The sequence below is a fragment of the Limulus polyphemus genome, unplaced genomic scaffold (genome assembly GCF_000517525.1).
Source record: "Limulus polyphemus unplaced genomic scaffold, Limulus_polyphemus-2.1.2 Scaffold3470, whole genome shotgun sequence".
In the NCBI taxonomy this organism is placed as follows: Eukaryota; Metazoa; Arthropoda; class Merostomata; order Xiphosura; family Limulidae; genus Limulus; species Limulus polyphemus.
In genome coordinates, this window is record NW_013669080.1 from 106,412 (window position 1) to 111,642 (window position 5,231).

Below are 5,231 nucleotides of genomic sequence, written 5' to 3' on the forward strand. Positions count from 1 at the left end.
GCTGTTACGTTAAACTTATATTAAAGTTTTTCTTCATTACCCATTCAAGCAGTCTCCAAGCATTATTAGTCTCAAAGTGGGTTCCTCGTCATCGAAATATCTTATGTATGTTTCCAATGCTAAATATTCCATATTCAGCTTAGTAACACATTCCTAAATGAAAGCTACAAATATCTATAAGTAGAATCAGTTATTTTTTACTTACTTAAACTATATGGCTTCTAGGTCTAAGGTTTGTTTTTTATACGGACAGTTAAACATGAAAATATTATGTATAAATATATAGATATATATAAATCCATGTGTATTATTCAGGAAAAGAGCTGGCAAAGAGTGAAGGTTAATTTTCAGTAGTTTTTCAGAAGAGACTATATTTTAGCAGAAGGGACGAATATAGCAATCACCATCACGAATATAGCAATCACCATCACAGAGATATCGGGCCTGTCAAATGCGGTTGAGCAAGGTCACATGATTTGCTTGAGCAGTATAAGGTGTTGAAAATTATAAACAACGTTAAACGAATATCAGCTGGTTTCCTTTCTCATTCTTCTTCAGTGAGTATTGAGGTTTTCTTTACTTTCGCATTCACTGTATGTATCCAGCGCTCTCTGTCGGAGGAATGGGTGTCGTTTAGCTGGAGCTGTTTCCCTACGAAGTAGGTCACGTGCTTGGGTATGTCCGAGCTTAAAGTCTGTCTTTCTGTCGCTGGAAGCTGGCGCTGTTTCTTGGCGATGTACGAGTCGAGGGGAGTGAAAGATAGGTTTGTGCAATCTGTCAGTGGAAGTAGCAATTATTGTACTTTCAATGCTAGGACACCGAGAACTTCCTGCTGAGTATGACAAAAATACTTCACCAGATGACATACAAGTTTCTGGAACCTGTAAACTTTCGCTGGAGATGCTGTCAGAGAATCCTCTATGGTGGACACTAGTGGTTAAAAATCTAGGACTAGCAATGGGTCTTCCAAGTGATTGTCCTGTTAAGTTTCGAAAACTCCCTGCTGATGATGCTCTCGGATGATGACTTTCCATGTAAGAAGAATTTCTTACAGGGAGACGATCTCTGGAGTCCATACTGTGACTTTTAAAGCCATCTTCAAATGTGAGTTTTCTGGGAGATAATCTATTCCGTGTTTTTTGTCCTTTAGATTCATCACAGACCTTGAGCTTCACTGATTTGTTAGGCAAGTACAAATCCATGGACATAGAGTCATTTGATTCATTATGCTTCTCTTTTGGGTCATGAAGCACTGCTTTAGGGGTTTCTTCAAAGGAAACATTTTCTCTGAAACTAGGAGAACGTGCTGTGCTTTCTACTGCCCCCACATCATGAGACACGTGTCGCTTCAGTATTGGTCTTGGACAGTCCATAGAAATGGCTTGACGATAAAGATGTGAAGCAGTAGTTAGAGTGCGTGGTTTAACACCAGCGACCATCATACTTCTAGAAGATCTGTCTCCTGGCGAATGGTCTGACTTGGGGACAGTAAGGGTGTCCCGATCTTTCAGAAGGGCCTCGTGCTCTTGACCTTGGGCACTATTTGGATGACTGTACAACTTTGGAAAAGAAGGTTCAGAAGGACATTTGTGAATTCCAGACTTGCCTTCTCCGAGAAGCTTGGAGGAATCAACGCTAGTTTGGAGATACTTACTGAAGTTGATTAATGCTCTAGTTACAGCAGAACGATCGTTGTTGTCATTACTTTTAGTCGCAGTAGGTTGAGCTAAGAATCGTTCCCACGATGTTTCGCTTGAACGGCCTGATGCTACTCGACTGTCTCCCTTGGCAGCATGTACCCTTGTCTTACGAAACCAAACAGGCACAATCTTAGCAGCTGTATCACGAGCTTCGAAAGTCATGACACAAGCAGCAACAATGATAAATCCCCCAATTCCCATCACAATAGGACCCAGGTATGTAAGACTCGTCAAGTGGTAATTTCGATTTTTATTAGTGACTAAAATGGTAGTATTTCCCCTTTTTTCTTCCATCTTGGAAAGGTGGTCAGAGTAAAAGCCTATTGTAGCCATTCCAGAGCCAACTAATATAAGCACCAATCCCGAGGTCAGCGCTTTGCATGCTGCCCACAAACACCTCTCTGTCACTTTCCCTCGAACCGCTGTGATACTCCAGGTTGTCCGTGCATCTGGCCGCAGATGTTTCATTCGACTTCTTTTTTTCTCTTTTTCTGACTTTACCTGTGCACAGCTGGCATCTGAGCTCCGAGACTCTTTACCGGTTTTTTTAGAAACATCAGCGAGGTTATTTTGAAGACCCTCACTATTGCTAATTTCTTTTACTTCGTCACATTTTTTCTCACTGTTTTCAGACTCGCCCTTGGCCTTTTCTGTGTGGTTCACTTTCATAGTTTGAGGTATGTCGTTAGGGGGGTCAATAACATCTGTTGCACTAGTTTCAGATAAAAGAGAATCCCCTGATTCATTAGGCAAATCAACCATATGCTTCAAATTAGTTTTATCTGTCAATGATCCACGTAATCTTCCAGGCATGTCATAATTATGTTTCACGTTTTTATCATCTGTCACGAATTCAGGAACTTTACCAGGACAATCATGGTTATATATCAAATCATTATTGTCCATCAATGCTTCATTGGTCTCAGGGAGAAAATCAACCTCACACCCCACTTTATTGTTGGTTCTCAGGAGCTCAGTAAAGCTAACAGGGGAATCAGTATTGTCACGTTTTAGGGGAACAACAATTTCATCGTGGAGGTGAAACGTATCCTTCGTAGAACTAGTGGTTATTGAAATGTCGTTTTCTTCCTTAGACGTCTCTACATTGTAGCTCTCTATAATTTTTGAAGTTTTGGCACTTTGATTCACATCTGGACCACTGGCTTGTTGTTTATGCTGGCTATTTTCCTCATATGTTTTTGGATAAACCAAATCACAGTATGATTTACCTTTACAATTAGCACCAGAGTCTGGAGAGGTCTTGTCAAGTATATTTGAAAATGTTGGGTTCTTTTCTCTCTCGGCCTTGGGACTTACATTCGTTTCCTCTCGAGATAAATCCACACGTTGACCAGCTTCCATGATAGAGGATGAATCCTGAAAGAAAAAGAAGACTTCATGTCACTCTTATATCTAAGACAGTTAACAAATATAACATGATATGTTTTCTTTTACTTCAAATCCATTTCTTACAATTGGATACCCTGTAAAAAAAACCTTCCAACATGATCATAATTGTCTAGATAATAAGTTCCGTCAGCGAATATGAATGAATGATTTTAAATTTGGTCCTTTAACCGGTATTAAATTCCTGGTGATTAGTCTTTGCAACTTAATAATGGTTACTTTCTAGATTACCTGATATTTTTGTTTCTTATTTCATTGATAGATAAACATAGATAACCTTGTATACCGCCGGATAGTAGGATTATTGTATCTGGGTTTTTAATTTTTTGATAGATAAACATAGATAACCTTGTATACCGCCGGATAGTAGGATTATTGTATCTGGGTTTTTAATTTTTTGATAGATAAACATAGATAACCTTGTATACCGCTGGATAATAGGATTATTGTATCTGGGTTTTTAATTTTTTGATAGATAACCTTGTATACCGCCGGATAGTAGGATTATTGTATCTGGGTTTTTAATTTTTTGATAGATAAACATAGATAACCTTGTATACCGCCGGATAGTAGGATTATTGTATCTGGGTTTTAATTTTTTGATAGATAAACATAGATAACCTTGTATACCGCTGGATAATAGGATTGTCGAGTCTGGGGTTTAGTGATAAAAAAAAAGAGACAGTATTGAGGCCAACATAACTTACTGCAAAGATCTTCAGCGACAGTAACGCAGTGGACGATCGATAGCTGAATGGAGTTTCTTTTATTTGTTTGACTAGACCCATTTATTTGCAGAGAAAATATGGAAGTTTTTGGAAAGCGCCCACTTCATGTACGCCACTTAAGCCTCGGCTGGTATGACAGTGAAGAAGACCAATAATAAAACCTATTACGAAAGACAGGTGTGATATTATAACGCCGGTGCGTTAAAAGTAATTATGCCTTGGTTGCTTATTTGTTCGTTTGTTTTAACGCAAATGCATATTAAGCTAACTGCTATGTCCACCGCGGGGTATCGAATCCAAAATTTTAGCGTTATAAGTCCGTAAACTTATCACTATCTAACTGGGGGACTTTTATAAAGTAACGTTAGTCAACGACTTAAGTGAAATGACTTACTATTACAAAAGTCGATTTAATTCATAAAAAGAACATCTATGTAACAGGTAACAAACGATCACGTGACCGTGAAGATTCAAATAAAATGTATATGACAATAGATTTGTCTTCTGGTCAAAAAAGCACTTTAGAATATTATAGCAAAACATTTATTTTGCTCGAAACAAGAAAAAAAGGAAAGACCTCGGATAGTTCTAATAAAAATATCTGGTCTAATCACTAAAAAGGGGGCTCGGGAAGTCATTAAAAACTAAATCTACTAGAAGAAAGGACTCGAAGGTCTTTTAAAATACTTATCTTGAATAACACATAAAAATAACAAAATTAAATCGTGAGTTATACAAAACATTTATGTTTAATACACTAAAAGCTAATAAAGGGAGGATCGGGGAGTTTTAGAAACCCATCATCTTGTTTAATACACTAAATTCACTAAGATAAGGGACTCTGAAAGATAATTAGACGTTCATCTTCTCTATTACGTGAACATGGGCTGGCTTCTCCTTACAAATTTTGTTTAATACACTAAAGCTAATAAAGGGAAGGATCGGGGAGTTTTAGAAACCCATCATCTTGTTTAATACACTAAATCCACTATGATAAGGGACTCTGAAAGATAATTAGACGTTCATCTTCTCTATTACGTGAACATGGGCTGGCTTATCCTTACAAATTTTGTTTAATACACTAAAGCTAATAAAGGGGAGGATCGGGGAGTTTTAGAAACCCATCATCTTGTTTAATACACCAAAATAAGAAATTTAAAACTTATTTTTTTAAAAGCACTCATTTTCTTTAATACAAGTAGTATGTCTGCATGACCTGTGGCCAATGAGTGGGTGGGGCATCTGGAGAAAAAGATGAATGGTAATGCCCAGAGGGGTATTCTGATCTCAGTTAATCTCAGTTGCAAGTATTTCATATACAATATTTACGATATTGTGGTCAACTTTAAGTGACAACTTCATATTATGTTTTCATTTATTCAATAATAGAAAAAAC

At 37.5% G+C, this 5,231-nt stretch overlaps 1 protein-coding gene across 1 annotated transcript; it reads right to left on the reverse strand.

The window, feature by feature from the left end:
* Nucleotides 1-45: 45 nt before the first annotated feature.
* Nucleotides 46-3,076, reverse strand: LOC106469408. The gene has a single exon (XM_013929898.2). It carries the CDS (start codon nt 3,060-3,062, stop codon nt 555-557), a length of 2,508 nt encoding a protein of 835 aa, XP_013785352.1. The 5' UTR covers nt 3,063-3,076; the 3' UTR covers nt 46-554.
* Nucleotides 3,077-5,231: the final 2,155 nt, after the last annotated feature.

Excerpts from the sequence above, each read along its gene's own strand:
- LOC106469408 (XM_013929898.2), bottom strand. The coding sequence starts at position 3,062 with ATGGAAGCTGGTCAACGTGTGGATTTATCTCGAGAGGAAACGAATGTA.